The following is a 16,739-nucleotide window of genomic DNA, read 5'->3' on the forward strand; positions in this document are numbered from 1 at the left end:
GCTAAACTCAATTAAATTACAACTAAATGAGAGCATACTGTATAAAATGCTACTTTAAGAGAGAAAAAAATTATAATATGTGCTTCAATTCTCTTTTAGATACTTCTGATTCAAAACTAACAAAATTTTGTTCTATGATATATTCCAACTCATCTGACATCGCTGTATTAGTTTTCTTCATTTCAAGAATTCTTGACGTTGTAATTTATAGTGTACAAGGAGGAAAAATCGTCAATTTCACCAGGCCATATTGTCTCTGGAAGATAAGTTCCATTTTCAGCTATGAAGTTCTGACGTTCTTTCTGGTCTTGAGCATTCAAATCCTGCAATTGTTTCTCGCAATCTTTCAATATAATTTCCATTTTACTTGCCACTTCCCTTCTCCTTTTCGCTTCTGAAACCAAGTTAGAGTAGCTTTTTTCGAAACTATCGTAAAATTCACAAAGTTCTTTTGTTATCTGAATATCTTGTGTACAGGAATTTTTGAAGGTATCGATGAGATTTGAAATATCTTTGAAGATTATCAAATACTCCAAGTTTCTGTTGAAATCATTTATGATTTCAGAGACCCCGTTGTGTATTTCAGCCTTTTCATCCATTTTTTTTTGCAGGAATTGATTTAAATTGAGTATTGTCTTGTCCACATCATTGATTATTTCATGTAAAGTCTTAGTTATGTTGTATAACTCTTGATCATCGCCCTGTACCACCTTAAACAGGTCTCCACGTTCTTCGTTGCCTACTTTTTTGTCCTGTAATAATAGTGTTTTATCAAAATGTTGTGTAAGGGAGTTCATAATCTCCACTAGATCTTTTTCGAGATCAGTTAGTTCTCTACTAAATTGTTCCGCCACATCTGTCTCCGTTGACTTATCTATGCCGAAATTACTTTGAAATGTTCGTATTATGTCTGCTAGTTTAGTTTCAATCAAATCCCTGTTAACTTTTCTAACCATGTTTTCGTATTGAAGTCTAATATTTTCTATCTGACGTTCAATCACAGGCACTTCCTTCAATTTTTCATTCAATAAGTTGATGTTTTCCCTGGAGATGTAATCTCCTAATTTGGGAAGATCATTATCATCTTTATCTGTCACATTTAGCTCATTTACTATACCATCCAATCTGGCTACTTTCGTAGTGATTTCGTACTGCCAATACTTCATTTCATCCACCAGGGCCACTAAGACAATTTGATTCCATTGTTTCTGAATTAGTTTCTTTCCAATGCCTCCCTTTAATATGGTCACGTAAAGGAACTTTCCTTGTTCTCTCAAACCGACTATCAAGAAATTGAGTTTCGAAACACTCAGCTGCCAGGATGATAACTTTCTTTTAATGTCTACAATCCTTTGATTAGCACTTGAACATAAAAGTTGAGCGTCCGTCAACGTCTTTCTAGCGTTATTAACAAACTTTTTAACATCTGCTTCGCTCATATGTATTAAATATTTTCAACACGCTGCTTTTACTATTAATTTCTCTTCAGAATATATGCTGTTTTCAATTAACCATCATTTTAGGGATATCTCTACAATTTTCCAATGCTGAGAATGTTTGATCGCGTACTTATTATTTTATATCGAAACAATAACACAGGACCTATATGGAAAGCAAAACGACCGAGAAAGAAGAAGTAGCTTGCGTTTTAGTGCATCATAACATGGCAGAATCAGGTTCTGATGGAAATAATAACTTCTTTTTCAAAAGAAGAAGAATCGATCCCTGTAATTACAGCGATGAGGAAGAGGAGAAGGATGATACATCAAGTCCGAGTAATGGTATAGCATATAGAGAGGACTCTTTGGAAGGCATTGATAACAGCCGCCCAATGAACTCCAAATTAACAAAGAAATATGGTATTGGCGCAAAGTTACTTTCGAAGATGGGCTATGTTGCAGGGAAAGGGCTTGGTAAGGATGGCTCTGGTATAGCTACACCGATCGAAGCTCAAAGCCGACCCCTGCATAATGCTGGTCTGGGGATGTTTTCGAGAACTATGAACAGTAACTATTCCTACGAAGATGACGATGAGTTAAGCTCTGAGGATGAGTTGGCAGAAGGCGCAAGGCAAGTCAAATTTAACAAAACTTCTACGGAAATTTTAGGCGAGCCTGCGTTTCATGACGCTGATGATATAGTCATTGTGCGAACACTGAGGGAGTTGAGAATAGCAGATGTTCAATTACCTGATAAGATTACAAAAGAAATGAATTTGCTGAATAAAGTATCGAAGTCAAAAAAGGATGCATTTATGAAAACGTTACAAAAACTATTAGCTATACAGAAAAGCCTCGAAGTAATTCGCGAACGAACCCTCCCGTTGGAATTGCAACTCAGACAGCATGATGAACAAAAGGCCCTTCTGTCTGATTTAGAAGCTAGCTTAAAAGATGAGAGTAAAGATCTCTCACTTTTTGACAAGATTAGTACTATTTTGAAGTTGTCCGATGATGACCTTATCGATAGGTTAATTTCCAGTTTATTGGACAAAGAATTATCGATAGATTTGGATTGGGATCCTTTAGAAAAACCAAATAATATACTTGACCAATTGACCCTGATTGTCGAACTACTAGCATATAGGATGGATACGGCATCGAAGTTCTTGAACAGGACACAAACAACTCTTTTTAAAATAATTTACCCCAAGCTTGAGAAGTTTTGGAAAGAATTTGATCTGACTAAACGGAAAATTGACTATACCATTGCTTTATTATTAGATTTTGAACAAGTGCTGAATTTTATTGAATGTAAACAACATATTATGGAGAAATATATTTATCCAAAACTGTTGCAGTCGCTGGATAATTGGAAGCTTCAAGATGAAGAGAAGTTTGTTTCACCAAGAATTTGGGCTCTAGATTTTATGGTTCTGATTGATGATAAGATCAGGGATGTTCTTGTGAACAAGATCGAAGCCAAATTTCTCTCATATTGCCAAAATTGGTACCATAGGGAACCACTCTGTATATCTAACGCGGACATTATATTCATCAGAGAGCTTTTGTGCGAGAAAACCTATTATAGAATTTTATGCAAGGAGTTTCTTCCTAAATTCATAGACGTGCTATGGGAAAGCCATAATGATCCCATATTTGAATTGGAGGATTGGAAAGAAGAACAACAGAGTGGGGAAAAAGATTCAGGATTTTTCTATTTCATGAAAAAATTGAGAAGATATGCGCATTATTTTCATCCTAAACAGTATCAATTGCTGTTACGGGGAACGTTCAATAACATTAATAAAATCCTTTATCAGTGGCACCTTTACAGCACAGTGGAAGACTTGCATAAGTCCAAATGGTGGCTTAATTGGTTGATTAATGTGATGTTTGAAGATTCCCTACCAACAGAAGTAGAATTATTGGAAGTCAGAAAAAGTTATGAAATATTTGCCATGTCCGAAAGATTTTGTGTTGATAAATCCGTACTGGATGAAGATTTCGATTTGGACGAGAGTTTGCGAAATTTAATGGAAGTACAAGTAATCGACGACAATACAAAAACTGGAAAAGAACCTGTTTATACTGTACAAAACATTCCACTTACGAAGGTTACTAACTCATTTAAGGACGTGGTTGAAGACTACTGCCTGGAAAAGGGTTATTTAATCAGTAAAATACCAAATAGATATACTCAACTGCCATATGGACAAGATCAAGATAGCGTGGTTCCTTTGTTTGAGATCCGAAACGGAAAGAGAACAGTAGATGTGGCTTTAAAGCACGATGTCCTTTGGCTGGAGGATACCAATGGGACGTTCCAACCAACTTACTTATGGGCGCTTAGTTTTTAATGAAATTCATCGAGAGAAGTAAACACTTATATGCTACCACCAGAGAAATTTTCTTTGATATCATTGATTCGTTACATATGAATAATGACTGCAAAACCATCCTTCTACAAGAAGAATCAATTGAAGCGAGGTCGATCGTCATCGTTCTTTTGTCATCGAAATTATTCCCCTTTCTATAACTTTAAGCGTCGCTGTTTTGAATCTTTGTGTTGGCTTGATTCCGTTTATCACTGTAAAAAAATCAAGTTCAATAATTCTTTGACCTTTACTATTCTTCATCCAAGAACTGCATGAGGTAAGAAGATATAACCTACAGTTTCTATCACCACTGTAATAGTAATGGTAATCGGAAGTTCATCCCTTTCGGGAAGCGTATCAAAAACCTCGACGGAGTGCTTGCTATTGTGGGCTTCATTTCGTATCTTCTGAGGGAATTTTATTATTAACTGATAAGAGATATGACCGATGGAAACGAATTTAAGATGGCAGAGGCTAATATCTGCTGAAGACAATTATAGTAAAAAAAATCCCCCATTTTTAATGGACAGTATAGCTCAGTAATAGATAAAGATATGTCTGTAGCATTATAAGGAAAACAATAACAAATATAAATGTAATGATTTAAATTAATATAGTGATATAACTGTGCGATAATTGACCGATAAACAGAGTTCAATGAAGTGGTTACTCTAAACAACCAACGTTTCTTAAGCTGTCAACTTATTTGTATATGCATACTCATCGTTTTTAGTAATTAGAATATAACTTGATGTTAGCATCAAGGTTTACGCCCCATTCGAAAATGTTCACTAATTTGCACCGCTATTGTTGTTGAACTGTATTCGTTAGGGCAATGTAATAATTCATAAAAAATATACGACCCCAGTGAGGGTTGAACTCACGATCTTGCGATTAACAGTCGCACGCCTTAACCAACTTGGCCATGGAGTCCTTTTTTTCTGAATTGTCTCGGAAATAGTATGACCTTCATTTCTAAAAAACGTAAAAGTAAACATTACTGCGCTACCAAAGTAGTTGTTGTTGATAATTAGTAATATTAATTAAGAATAAAAAGCAGAACCCTTTCTTATACTATATAAGAGAGGTATATAAAACACACGCCGACTGGACATATCAAGTATGTTCAACATAATAATAAACTAGGGAATTTACTATAAGTTCAATGTAACGGCACATATCATTTGTATATACATTCCAAGTTGATGTTCAATTAATGGATCTTTGACTCCAAGTGCACCCAACAATGGAACGTCATTTCAACATTCTTCATCCTGAAACAAAGACTAGTCATGTGAATAATGATGAACCTACTTGTTCCAACATGCTCCCTTAAAGAAATATTATTGTACTTCAACAGATATCCGCTGTGTTGAGACCAAAATATCCTGTGATGTTATCTGATTTTTCAATACTTTTATGAATCTTTCAAAATCAGAGATTGATACTGGTTTTGTAAGTAAATCTGCAATGTTTTCTTTGCCAGTGATTTTTAACAGTTTTATAACCTTCTCCTTGATTTTCTCTTTTATTATTTCCGTTTTTATCCAAGTGAATTTTTCTTTAGGTTGTTGATAACTACGGTTTAAACTTTGAATAGAGGGTTTCGAGTCAGTGATCATGACAATGTTTCTATTATCTCCTTCTCCTAGTTCTGTTAAGGTTGCCTTCAGTGTCTCTGAGTCTGCATAACCTTCATAGATTGCATGAAGTTCTGCTTCAGTTGAGAACAAACATCTATTTGTGCTTTTATTGGAATAAACATTGTGAATATTCCTTTCGTACCGTATTATAACTCCAATTCTTGATTGTGCATCATATTCTGAACCCACTGAAGCATCTGTAATACCGATAATTTTCTTGTCTTTATCAAGATCCCGATCATAGTGTATTCCAATGTTTTTATGCCGTGCGAGATATTGAATTATTTTGTAGATCATGTAGAAAACCTGTTCATGAGGGTAGTTTACCAATCTAGCTACCTTTTTAACAGCAAATTCAATGTCATATCTGCATTTGTACCTAACGTAGTTTAGTTCACCTAGTAATTGTTGTAGCTTCAAAACGCCCTGTCTGAATTCTTTATCAGACATCTGGAGTTCATCCTTCTTAGGGTCTATTTTGTAAGTCGATGTATGCGGAATTGAACTTTTTCCAACTTTTTCCAATTCCTTTTGTATTTTTCAGTCATTCTTTCTAATGACTTTAATGTTAAGTCAATAGTACCAAGTCTTTTGTTGTATACTAAATCCATTCCTAATATGTCTGTGTCAAGTACATCATCTATCAGGGTCCCTGTAATTTTCAGTTCGAAATTACTTTCTAGTTCATTTATAAATTCATCCAGTCTTTATTCATCATTTGCTGCAATAACACAGTCATCAACGTAAACTGCAATCATTAGATTTTTATCCTCGGATTGATATAATCCTGGAGTTTAAGTGTTATCTTCTAATCCAATACTATTCAAGTACTGTCTTAGATGGTCGTTCCATACTTTAGGACTCTGCTTAAGACCATACAATGCTTTATTGAGTTTAACTACACATCTCCTGTCGTGTGGATGCGGGATGTATATTTCTTCTTCCAATTTAGCATATAAGAACGCATGATTGATGTCCAAAGTTTTCATAAACATATTTCTGTTGTTCGCAATTAGAAAAATTTTAATATGATTGTGATTTAAGGATTCCGTAGCTATTACGTTGTAAGTGTCCGGTGTCTGAATATCACCTCTACACACAATCCTTGCTTTATAAATACCATTTCTTTTCTTTGTAAAAATTGTATTTGTGGGAATTATTAATTTATCAGGAATTTCTGTCCTGTTATACTTGATTTTCATATCAAAAACCTCCATATCTATGAGATTATGCAATTCTTTATGATATGCTTGTTTGTATTCATCTTTTTTCTTTGAGATCTGTATTTTTTGTAATAGCTTCATTATAGTAGATGGCTCTAATTTTCGGTGTTGAGCTTGTTTCAGTATTATCTGGAACTAATTTAACTCTATTTTTCTTTAGACGTTTTTTGTCTCTTTCAAATGTGTGACCAGTAGAATTATTGTTTTCAACGTGTCTCTTTCTTTTTCTATTCAAGGAACCAAATGTTTTACTCAAGAATGCAGTTTTATCAGCAATTGCTCTTGGTGCGTCATCTGTTTCAGTTGTGGTAATTGAGGTTTCTAACGTAGTATTTGACTCTTGAGTTTCACTACTTTGTTCCGATTTTACCAGCTTTTCATTCTGTTCCTTTGATGAAGTATTTTCATTAGAGTCGTTTAATGTCCCTGCCTTATTATTGTTGTCCACACTATTCTCAAGCGGGGTCGGGTGATGATTTTCACCATCATTATTGTCTTCATTGTTCGTTGAATAATCATCAGTATGATAATTATTGACGCGTTCTACCGTTTCTATAGGTAAGTTCATATCGTTTGTTTTCAAGTCAACTTCATTTTCTGGACTTCGGAATTTAACGTTTCTTTCAATGCTCCCTTTTCAAGAGGCACTGTGTCATGAACTGATTCAACAGACGGTTCAACAGATCGTTCCTGTTGTGATTCTATGATTACACTATCTGTTTTATCATTTTTGCTTGTAACTGTAACTGAGTCAGTTGTAGGATTATGGGAACTATAATCGCTCTCATCATCTGATAATTCTTTGTAGTTTATTTCATTATCACTGATCTTCCTTTGCATTTTGCTAGCAATATTATCATCATTATTGATGTTTATAGTATTCTGGCTTCTAACAAGATTTTCTTGTATTGCCGTGGGAATTCTATAAACATTTTCATCGAGGAATATCCTCATCAGTATTGCTTGATTTATTTATTTCGTTTCGATCGCTTTCAGTAGTGATCTTTTCTTTTGATTGAAGATCTGAATCTATATCCATGATTGTCACATGATCGTATTCATCTTCTTCAGATTCTTCTATGTTAGCGAAGACGTAGTCTAAATTTTCTTATAGATTATCACTAGGAGATGAATATTTAGCATTAACTTCGATCTGAGCTAATTCTTCTGTGGTAAACAAGTCTGTGAGTAGTGTAACCTGTTTATGATCATCTTCGTAATTTTCGAATGCATCATATAACCTTGAAACAGCATCTGAGTTTTCTGCTTCATTGAAAATATCTGATCTACTTTGATCATCTAGGTATATGTTCTGTGTGTTCCCTAATATTGAATCCACTGCATAGTCTGGAATTGTGTAATTATCTGAAGTGACAACTTTTTTAATAGATGGTACAAAAAATTTGTATCCATGACTATTAGGATCTTTGCATAATATTATAGCACTAAGTCCTGATGGTTTTAGTTTGTTGTGATTATGATTCCAAATTATTCCTTGTTCTCCGAAGGGTAAGAAGGACATGAATCTCACTTTAACAGGTTGACTAGAGATCGCCTTTAATGGTAGTTGACCTGTGGTCTCGTCTTCTAAACAATTTCGTACATTGGTAGTAGATGTTACTGCGTATTCCCAAAATTTAATACGTAAGTTACTATGTTTTAACAAGGTTGTTGCATCAGTAACGATGGTTCTGATGTATCTTTCTGCTCTTCCGTTGGCAGCATGATCTTGTGAAGCGGAAAATATATGACGTATTCCTTTTGAAACAAGATGTTTTTCTATCTGATCATTTGTAAATTCATTTCCTTGATCTGAATTGATTTCTTTGACTTTTCTGTCAAATTGAGATTCCACGTACTGAATATTCTTCTTGATCTGTGCTAAGATAGTTTCAGCATTTCTGTTAAAATGTGTGGAGGTGATGCAATATCTTGTACTTTCATCAACCATAATAAACATGTATCTTTTCGTATCCGAGTTCGAGTTTGATACTGGACCAAAGATATCCATGCACTACGATGAACCCGGTTCATGATCGATACCGTGTTCGTTCATAGATCCAGCATAATGGTTCCCTCTCGTGGCTTTTGAAACTTTTCAAGTTTCACACCAAAATTCATTTGGTTCTTTAATCAAATTAATACTTTCTTCGTAATGACTATGTTTAATGGAGTTTCCAATTCGTTGAACTTCCGTATGTCCCATTCGTTTATGAGCATCTTTTAAGCTTATAATCTTGGGCTTCATTCTAATTTTTTTAGAATAAGTTGGTTGTATTGCATTGATTTTAAAATCATGAGCAGGATGATCAATTAAGTCATCCATTTTACGTGAATAATTCCATCTTTTACATGAGTTTTAATGTTCATGTCCTTGTTCTCCAAGATAGAATAGTTTTTGTTTAAAACCAGATCGGTTTCTTTAGCTAACTAATAACTACTGATAATGGTAGTTTCTTCTTCAGGAACATAATGAGCTAATAAGTAATCATCATTTGTATTACATTTTATTTTAATGTATCCTGATCCTTTAACGGAAACTGAGTCGTTTTTTCCAATACCAAAGAATTTCACTTTTTCCTTGTTGTTTTCATAATCGTGCAATAAATTTTTATTATTCGTAATACTGACGCGTGAACCAGTATCAATAATGCCTAAGTTTTTGTTTGAACCCTTTTTGTTCTTGACATATCCACACTGCACCCACTCCATATGCTAATATGACTGTCCCAGCGAAGAGTGCCGCACTTAATACAGCCCCTGCTGTAACACATTGCTTGAGGTTATCTTGATCGCTCAAACCATGGGTCAGGTGTACTGCATCTGCAAAGGTGTTTGAACAAGCGTTCACGTATATACCACCCAGCAAAGTAAACGTGCCACCAAAGGCAAGAATAGCTCCAGATATGAACGCTCTCTTCCACAACACATTAGCTCTAGTACTCAACCGTCTCAATGCAAGATTACCACTGGCAGGTATCAGGGGTGTCAATACCAGTGCCGCGTTCTTGCTAGCGCCAGATTTACAATACATGTAGTACAGCACATACATGACTGCTGAAAAGATAGTTAGGCGGACTACCAAAATTAGTGTCTTACCCCTATGCTGAATTATGGCACTAACCTGCCCTCGTTGTTTTCTATCTCGGCTGGTAATCGTTTCTTTCATCGAGTTCCATTAATTGATCGAGATTTGAAATATCATCATCCTGTTTAACCTCATTCGTAATTTTATCTTTTTTAGTAGTTAACTTGTTTAAAAATATCTCATATGTTTCCAAATCAATTAGAGCTTGCTTCCTCTGTTTGTTTTCAATAGAAGTATCAATACTTAATTTCTGAAACTCTTTAGTAGTATCAATTGTTTTGGCCTTAGATTGAACCTGCGCAGACATGTTGTCGTCAACATTTCTTGTTTCACCCCTCACTGGGACCGCCATGTTGATAATTAGTAGTATTTTTAAAGAATAAAAGCAGAATTCTTTCTTATACTTATATAAGAGAGGTATATAAAACACACGCCGATTGGACATATTTAAGTATGTTCAACATTATAATAACCTAGGGAATTTACTATAAGTTCAATGTAACGACTCATATTATTTATATATAAATTCCAAGTTGATGTTCAATTAATGGATCTTTGTTTTCAGTTAAGCCCGCTCTCCGACCAGCTCGTTTAGCATCCCTTCATTCTCTTAAGATACGACATCTGTGTAACATATGCGCAGTACACTTTAGAATACAATCTGTATGTTCCAGATAGTAATGATGACTGATTATGTCAATAATGATGAACCTACTTGTTCCAATATATTTGAAGAATGAAACTTAAGATAATTGTTGAGATCCATTTTTTCATAAAGTTTATACTAGGTACATAGAATATCGTTGGAATTGTTGAAATAAGTGACTACGAATTGATTAGAACCTTAGTATATAAGAATATGAGTTATAACCAAAAACTTATCAGCAATGTTCCGAATCATGTCTGAACCATTGGGTTTCATATAACCAATCAGCGTGTGTTTTATATACCTCTCCTATATAAAATAAGAAAGAACGACTTATTCTAAATTACTACAACTTGCTGAACCACTAATTATCAACAAATACACTAGAATTATTCCTTGCACATCAGCGGCAGTCGAATCTTGTATTAGTTCCGTAATTTATCTTTTAAACACCGTTTATAATATGCACTCTAGCAACAGCAACAACAACAATAACAATAATCTTCGTCTGTTGCACTAGCAGTCGATGGAGAATAGTTGATTAATGTTTTAATTACAAGTGAAGTATATAGAGCACACGCTGGTTGGTATGTTAAATACGTTCAATAGAATAGCAATCTTGGAATTTTACAAGACGTTTAATGTGACTGCTCACAATCCTTTACATGTAAATTAGAAGTTAAAGTTTGATTAACAGTTCTTTAACCTGACTCCACCTACTAATCGAAGAACCTGTCGCATTCTTCAAAAGAAGCAAGTACTGGGCGAACAATCCAGAATGCAACTACAGTCACTTATCCATACTATAATCAGCCCATTTGTTCCGACACCTACCTGAACCAGCTTCGTGGTCGAATAGCAGACGCCCAGCTACCCTTAGACTGCATATATAACAAATGGAAAAACGCCTGATGACTAAGTTTGACGTTTGTTCAGCGTTTCAATAAATAGGTCCACTACGATCGATAGCGCCCTGGTTACACTATTATCAGTTACTACAGTTATTCCGTCTGTATTATACCTGTTTTTTAGCCGGAGGACCATGAAAACATGTGACATCGATACTGATCAATACTGTATCAATATATGCGATTATGTTCAAATGGCGTTGGCCTGATAGAATTTCTGTAGCCTTAAAGATAGCACCCTGGCTGTCTACTATCGGCCTTGAGATAAAGAAATGAAGCACCTCAGTCATAACTAATTAGCACGCAAAATTATTATTGTACTTTCCTCTGCCAGTTGTACTCAAGGATAGTAGTCATTTATGACCATACAGGATGGTCTCACGGTCCAAAATTGCAACTGCTCAAGTGCCCCAGTTAAAGTAAAGACCAACGCCAGGTTGCATACCGTGTATCATTATCATCCAGACTTCCCTCTTTCCAGAGACAGAAACAATGCAATGGAAACAGCAGCATCGATGGCATTGTCGCAATAAGGGGTAGCCACATATGGTCGGTTTAACGCCACTTGCATTTTTTGATGAGCTCGAGAGAGACGTTGACTGTGTCGTAAATAAAAGCTCCCCATAAGCTTGGTTTGAAATATTATTTACCGTCCTTAAGTCAGTCGAAATATTACTGTATATTTCCTGACCTCTCGATATACTAGTTTCTTTAGGACTGTATTTCCAGCGGAACAAAGGTGCAAACTTGGGTGAAACAGGATGGCTTACGTGGGCAGAGCTGTTATTTAATGCCCTGGAGTTATTCTCCTAAGCTATGAACAGGTATGAGAATTTGGACATAACCAGTCATTTTACTCAACGACATCCAGCGAGACTTCTTCTGGAAACAAAAAACCTGCTGCATTCGTGGCTCTGTCAAAAGCTTTTGCCTTTGTCCAAATGAAAAGTGAATTAACAGCAGTCTCAGTCACAAAATCGCACTTTAATAGTGACAGTCTCCAACTAGTCAACTCACTTCGGTGTCACCGCCTGAAGGTGCATCCATATAATTTACGGCCTCTTGTGATTTTCTATTGTTTATGTTGACTCGTCGCTGAGGCCGCAACATAGATCATTTAGAGAAAATATCAGAACATCGTTTAGGTAAACAATGCTTGAAAGAGAATGATTGATGCGTAACTTATTGTGTGAGCTCCGCCCATCTTGATCAAAATTTACTTAGATATTATCCCCGGAGACTTTAGTGTTTCTAAATAGTTCGCATTGGCTACTGTGATGGACAGTTAAACCGATAGTGACCTCGAATATTAACAACTAAAATAAAACAACGTATTGAACTCAGAAAGCTAACATGTACCGATATAGCAAGGGCTCTCCACTTGAGCAAACATCGCATAAACGGGTCGGTCGGCATGACAGCCAACGCAACAGCATCGAATTGCCGAAACTGCCACCTTTGAATACAAGAAACTCCTTTTTGGATGATTCCGATAATGGAATAGACAACGTCTCAATCGGTTGGACGCCAATCAGTGGCAACCAGCAATTTCAAAGTCCCGGTCCTTCGGCCTTTGCCTTCACATCTAAACATCATATAAGGGGAAACGCCACTAGCTCCTCAGAATCCACACCCAAATCAACTAAATATATCAAAGAAAGACGACCACCGCCACCGTTTCTACACTCTACTGAATCAATACACTTCGACTCACCCATGGCTTCTCCCAGACCTTGGTCCAAGGAAAAGTCGCTTGATACACTATCATTCGTAGGGGACTCGGAGGAACAGCATCACATAGATGACATTCCTAATCATTGCAGGATCTTAGAATCACCATTTGTCAACCAATTTAGTTCTATTCCTTCAAAGTCTCCAACTAATAATATCAAATGCCAGACTCGAAGCACTGATGAATCTAGTCCTCGGTATCATGAAAGAGATAGAGCTTTACCGCCCATTCCTTTAACTACTACCCTTTTACTCTCTCCGTTTGACGAAGAAGACCCAGAATTTTTCACCAAGCCACCGCCACCTCTATCAACCTCTAGAAATATAAGTGGGCATAGCCGAGTGTCAGAAAGTCTAGAAAGTGTTTATTCGGATTCAGATTATACTTTTAATAATTCAAATGCTAGGCAAAGCAGCTTCAACTCCTTACTGGGCGCCAAGCCCTTGGAAGTGGCACCAAGCATCACTGCACCAACACAGCCGTTTTCAATACAGTCAGTCGATGAACACAAGCTTTACCAATGTGATAATGTTTACAAGCTATCCCGAATTTATGAGTGGATTCTTAAAGTTTATTTTGAATGGTTCAATGAATGTGTTTTCACGAAAATCGACCTTTTTCAAATAGTACAGTTACTTCTAGAGTTTCAAATGCCCAAAAATTTTGATCAAGATACAATAGACTCCAATGTAGATAATATTATGGCTTCGCTTATTGCACAGGAGGCAGTAAGATTTGATGTTATCAACGATGAAGAGGTAGCTGTAGTGGTGGCGGGCTTGGACGTTACTGGGGTCTTTACAGAGCTACTGCCGTGCTATTCGTTTATCGATAATACCTACGGATCCACAAATTCTCTAGTCTGCTATTCCAACATCTGTGCGCATGAGCTAAGCTCTGGTTTTAGAAAGGAAATAAAGCTTTCTGAAATTATAAATAAATCTGTTGGACTTTGGACGGAATATTGGCACTTGAGTCCCGATGACTTAGCAGAAATTAACCCACGTGAAGTACAGCGACAAAGCTTCATATTTGACCTGATTATTTTGGAAGAAAGATCGTTGAATATGGCCACAGCAGCAGTAGAAATATATGGGAAACGGTTTGAGAAAACCTTGCTTCCAGAAGAGCCCGACTTCAAATCAATGGCATTTGACATCTTCGAGCCTCTCATCCAATTGCATACCGAATTTCTTTTGACGCCAATTTTCTGGAAATTGAAAACAAGAGGTAAGTTTATTGATGGTATTGGGAAAATCTATTCGAAATGGTGTGGCGAAGCCAAGGATATATATTTAAATTACGCCAAGGCTATGGCAACTGTACACGAAATTATAATGTGGGAAAAAAAGAACAAAACCAAATTCGTTGCATGGCTAAAGGAGATTGACAACTCTGTTGAAATCACGAGGTCCAAAATGTATCATGACGTGATATTTTTTGGCGGATTCTTCAAGTCTTTACAGAACATGCCTGTAACTTTGCGTTCAATACTAAAAAACACAGATGCTTCTATTGAGGATTATGAATATCTCAAAATAGTCATTAAGGATGTAGAAAATTTGAACTTCGAAGTGAATCGGGTCCATGGACTGGCAATTGACCACAGAAAGTTGGTAAGATTTTCGAAACAATTAGTACTGAGTACTAACAGTAGCAATGCAGCAAGTTATATAAACGTCGGCGGCAGTTCCAATGACAATGAACATGATGCCATGCAGGATAAGCTAGCCCTTGGGCTAACATATCCGGAAAGAAAGTTGGTACTGTCCGGGACAGTTTACAAAAAGAGGGAACTATGGCTGGATCCAACCCCAGTATATATCGCATTATTGGATAATTGTTTACTAATCACAGAGGAAATAAATAAGGGTGAATCACAAAGGTACAAGCTTATCGAAAGACCTATTCCCATAGATTATTTGAGTCTCGAGAAAAGAAGAATCCCAGAAGCAAACATACTGCCTGTCGGAAATGGAAATTACTCACAGAGAGAGCACAAATATCCCATGCATAATTTTTCGACACCCATTAGTTCTATGAGACCTTTGCTAAGAAGTTCTGGTAATCACGCATCGACAGCGTACGGAGACAGGAAAGCAGGTAATACTGAGATTTCTAACGCGAACCCAAATATTAATGAATTCTCATTTAAAATCAGAAATACAGCCACAGGTGAGTCGTTTAAGTTTTATACCGCCAGTGCTGAAGAGCTTAGCCTATGGACTGACGCTATCATGGACTCTTTCAAAAAGAATGCTGAAAATCATGATTTGAATGCATTTGAGTTTACAGTGTTAAGTTCTGAGTTCGAATATTCAGACAAGGATGCGCCAGTGAATCTACCAGTAGCTCCAGAAGGATCAGAAATTGATATAGCGCTGAAAATCTATGCTAAAAAGGTTAGCGGAGATATACGCACCTGGAGTAAAGCAACAAAGATATTATGTTGTGAAGATGTCAAATTTGAAGGTAAAGTCTACTTGCTTGTGGCTACTATTGACGGTGTCTTCTTGAAATATAGGGACGATTATAGTCACGGCTTTGTGAAAATATTAGAAACAAATGACGTCAAAAGAATGGAAGCTAATGTTAAGTTGGGACTTCTGTTTGTTTTGGATAATAGAAGGCTGTGCTATTTTAGCATCTCAAGTGTGTTGAGCCGCTTTGTGATGCAAAAGAACGCGACAGATGAAAATCGCATTGTTGGAATAGTAATTAAAGATAAGGTAAGATTTTTCAAAGTCGCTGATGATTTTGGTAATTCCAGGCATTTATTTTTTGAAAGAAAAGGGAAAATTGTTATATTAACACCGGAGTTTGATCAATTGACGAACAAAGTTAAATATTTCAAGTTCTACAAGGAGTATAAGCTTCCAAGTTCAACTAATAACATTTTGAATAATGAAATCGAGGATATTGCGATATTCAGAAAAAGTTTTGCTGTTTGTACAAAGAAAACAGTTATACTTTATCAAGATTCATTTGAAGATAACGGAATAGTTTTGCCATCATTTTTGAATGACGGAGAAATGATGGCACATTTGAGGCATCCTCATCTGAACAATCTACCATTCAAGAATGTTAGGGAGTCGAAGAAACGCTCCTCTATAGAATCACTCACAGAAGAAGCAAAAAAGGATATTGCCATTTGCAAAGCTATGCCCGTGAATTTTTTTCAAATCTCACAATCTAAATTTTTCGTATTGGTATATGACGAGGCTGTAGTGAAGATAAATTGCTATGGCGAAATGTCTGATTGGAAGAAAGATATTCTGCTACTAGACTTTTGTTGCACCGGTGCGAGTTTCCATGATGATCATTTGATACTTGTCGGTGACAATCTTATACAGATTTATGACTTGAAGAATGTCGAACACAATTTGAGTGAATTAGTGCCCATCCAGATAATCAAAGGTAAGAAGATAAGACTGACTAGTTCGGAGAGAAGGGAAAAGACAATCCTTGCATTGAGTCATCCAAATATCCTTAATAGACAACTGTTGGTTGCGTGCAATCCTGTAACCATGGCAGATCGCCATTAACGTAACGCGGACACTTCGAATGCAACCATCGTTGTAACAATATACATAGAATAATAAAAATTTGATGCGATAACTGTGCTTCTTGTAGTCATACTGCCGTTTATCATTCATTGTCTTTGCTGAAATGCTCTTATAAT

General features: G+C 36.1%; 7 protein-coding genes and 1 non-coding gene across 8 annotated transcripts; 2 read left to right on the forward strand and 6 right to left on the reverse strand.

Moving 5' to 3' along the window:
- Positions 1–182: 182 nt before the first annotated feature.
- ATG17 (protein kinase regulatory subunit ATG17) lies at positions 183–1,439 on the reverse strand (the record flags this gene model as incomplete). Its single annotated transcript, XM_056230041.1, has 1 exon — positions 183–1,439. The coding sequence occupies one exon, from the start codon at positions 1,437–1,439 to the stop codon at positions 183–185; it is 1,257 nt and encodes a 418-aa protein (XP_056084000.1).
- Positions 1,440–1,606: 167 nt separating this feature from the next.
- SPP382 (mRNA splicing protein SPP382) lies at positions 1,607–3,799 on the forward strand (the record flags this gene model as incomplete). Its single annotated transcript, XM_056230042.1, has 1 exon — positions 1,607–3,799. The coding sequence occupies one exon, from the start codon at positions 1,607–1,609 to the stop codon at positions 3,797–3,799; it is 2,193 nt and encodes a 730-aa protein (XP_056084001.1).
- An 877-nt stretch (positions 3,800–4,676) lies between these two features.
- Skdi_12.trna20N lies at positions 4,677–4,750 on the reverse strand. The gene has a single exon. It is a non-coding gene; the product is annotated as a tRNA-Asn (tRNA).
- A 410-nt stretch (positions 4,751–5,160) lies between these two features.
- Positions 5,161–5,910, reverse strand: SKDI12G4490 (uncharacterized protein; the record flags this gene model as incomplete). Its single annotated transcript, XM_056230043.1, has 1 exon — positions 5,161–5,910. One exon carries the CDS (start codon positions 5,908–5,910, stop codon positions 5,161–5,163), a length of 750 nt encoding a protein of 249 aa, XP_056084002.1.
- A 344-nt stretch (positions 5,911–6,254) lies between these two features.
- SKDI12G4500 (uncharacterized protein) lies at positions 6,255–6,677 on the reverse strand (the record flags this gene model as incomplete). Its single annotated transcript, XM_056230044.1, has 1 exon — positions 6,255–6,677. One exon carries the CDS (start codon positions 6,675–6,677, stop codon positions 6,255–6,257), a length of 423 nt encoding a protein of 140 aa, XP_056084003.1.
- A 1,114-nt stretch (positions 6,678–7,791) lies between these two features.
- SKDI12G4510 (integrase catalytic domain-containing protein) lies at positions 7,792–8,694 on the reverse strand (the record flags this gene model as incomplete). The annotated part of the gene is made up of 1 exon (XM_056230045.1): positions 7,792–8,694. The coding sequence occupies one exon, from the start codon at positions 8,692–8,694 to the stop codon at positions 7,792–7,794; it is 903 nt and encodes a 300-aa protein (XP_056084004.1).
- Positions 8,695–9,823: 1,129 nt separating this feature from the next.
- On the reverse strand, positions 9,824–10,123 carry SKDI12G4520 (uncharacterized protein; the record flags this gene model as incomplete). The annotated part of the gene is made up of 1 exon (XM_056230046.1): positions 9,824–10,123. One exon carries the CDS (start codon positions 10,121–10,123, stop codon positions 9,824–9,826), a length of 300 nt encoding a protein of 99 aa, XP_056084005.1.
- Positions 10,124–12,678: 2,555 nt separating this feature from the next.
- On the forward strand, positions 12,679–16,602 carry TUS1 (Rho family guanine nucleotide exchange factor TUS1; the record flags this gene model as incomplete). Its single annotated transcript, XM_056230049.1, has 1 exon — positions 12,679–16,602. The coding sequence occupies one exon, from the start codon at positions 12,679–12,681 to the stop codon at positions 16,600–16,602; it is 3,924 nt and encodes a 1,307-aa protein (XP_056084006.1).
- Positions 16,603–16,739: the final 137 nt, after the last annotated feature.

The sequence above is a fragment of the Saccharomyces kudriavzevii genome (genome assembly GCF_947243775.1).
Source record: "Saccharomyces kudriavzevii IFO 1802 strain IFO1802 genome assembly, chromosome: 12".
NCBI classification, from domain to species: domain Eukaryota; kingdom Fungi; phylum Ascomycota; class Saccharomycetes; order Saccharomycetales; family Saccharomycetaceae; genus Saccharomyces; species Saccharomyces kudriavzevii.